Below are 1,600 nucleotides of genomic sequence, written 5' to 3'. Positions count from 1 at the left end.
TAATAAACGAATAAATAAAAAGGTATAAATACTCAGTTGAAACACTCACCTGTTCATCTGTTTCTTAACTCTACAATCTGCATATCTCCATTCATTAATAATAAAAAGATATGTGCATCAAACAAAAACAACAAGAACAACAACACAGCAGCAGGTACAAGTAGTTGCTCCACCAGGTATTATATTATTATTTCTGAAACATGGAGGAAGTCTTATTTTTGTTTTTTTTTTATAGATATTTATAGGAATTTTTTTGTTGTTGTTGCTGTTGTTGTTTCGTTTGTTCAAGGGGTGGTTTTGTGTGTGTGTGTGTTTATTGTTTGTTTATTCCTTGTTCCTTAAAGCTTACTGATAACGTAAATCCAAACAATTGCTTTGATGTGGTTATTTTGTTTGTTTGTTTGTTAGTATTTTGTGTTTGGTCTTCTTTTTTCTACACAGGCTCCGCGGGTAGCTGATGTTGGTTCTGAATGGTAAGGGAAGTTTTCCAATCTTAAGCAACAAGCAACAATATCTGCAAATAATAAAAAGTATTAGCAATATAAACAAACAATAGATGAATAGCTTTAAAATGTTACAAATGGAAAAAAAAAAAGAAAAAAAACATAACATAAAACACAACAAAATCATTTTTACTATTAACCCCTTTGTTACCATATTCCTGTAGAAATAAACTGCCTTTGTTTCAATTAATTTTGAAAATAATGAAGAATTTATTAGAATAACTCTGTTGTTGTTAGGCTGTTGAATGGGACAGAAATTGACATGAAATTTTGATAAAAGGTTTTTGTCCTTTCTTTTTCAATTTAGATCACTTTAAAACAGGGAATTTGTTTCATAGAACCTGGGTTAGTTTCAGGCAAGTAGGAATCAATAGAGTTGAATATAATCTTAAAATGGCATGTCAGCTAATTCTAGAGCTAAAAATAGATCTACTGCTCTAACAAAAAAAAAAAAAAAAAAAAAAAAAAAAAAAAAAAAAAAAAATTTAAAAAAGGGCCAAAAATATTTATGGAACATGGAGAAGTTGGTGCATGTCCTGCGCTCTCACAGATTCCTCATGAATAGTTCTTCTCTGGGCCTCTGCATTCAGATAGTGAATATTACCACCAACTATCTCTCCATGTAATACTAGCAACATATGATACATTCTGTAGTATGCAAAATGTATCATATTTTGATATAAAATATATTATATAATGATACAATGAAAACAAATATGTATTAATATGGAAAAATATTCTAAATTGATATAACATTTGTATTGTATAGATATGGAATTATAATATATATAATAATACAATTCAGTGTGTGTGTATGTATGTACATATATATATATATATATATATATATATATATATATATACCAGAGTAAGCAGATAAATGTGAAACAACTCGAATACCAGTGCCATGTAAATAGCAACCATGCTGGAGGTATGTAAAAGCACCCATTACACTCCTGGAATGGTTGGCGTTAGGAAGGGCATCCAGCAGTAGAAACCATGCCAAACTAGACTGGAACCTAGGCTCTCTGGCTCATCAGCTCCAGTCAAACTGTCTAACTCATGTCAGCATGGAGAGTGGACATTAAATGATTATG

At 30.2% G+C, this 1,600-nt stretch overlaps 1 protein-coding gene across 6 annotated transcripts in view; it reads right to left on the bottom strand.

Annotated features, from left to right (window-relative positions):
* The window catches only part of LOC106876102 (ataxin-1), a 533,072-nt gene that overhangs the window by 13,361 nt on the left and 518,111 nt on the right, over window positions 1–1,600 (bottom strand). For all 6 annotated transcript variants that reach the window (XM_052975101.1, XM_052975100.1, XM_052975099.1 and 3 more), the window contains one exon: window positions 50–514. In XM_052975101.1, coding sequence (XP_052831061.1) covers window positions 50–57 — 8 coding nt within the window. In that variant the 5' untranslated portion in view covers window positions 58–514. The remainder of the gene's footprint in view (window positions 1–49; window positions 515–1,600) is intronic.

This window comes from Octopus bimaculoides, chromosome 20 (genome assembly GCF_001194135.2).
Source record: "Octopus bimaculoides isolate UCB-OBI-ISO-001 chromosome 20, ASM119413v2, whole genome shotgun sequence".
NCBI lineage: Eukaryota > Metazoa > Mollusca > Cephalopoda > Octopoda > Octopodidae > Octopus > Octopus bimaculoides.
This window is presented reverse-complemented; position numbering and strand designations above follow the sequence as displayed.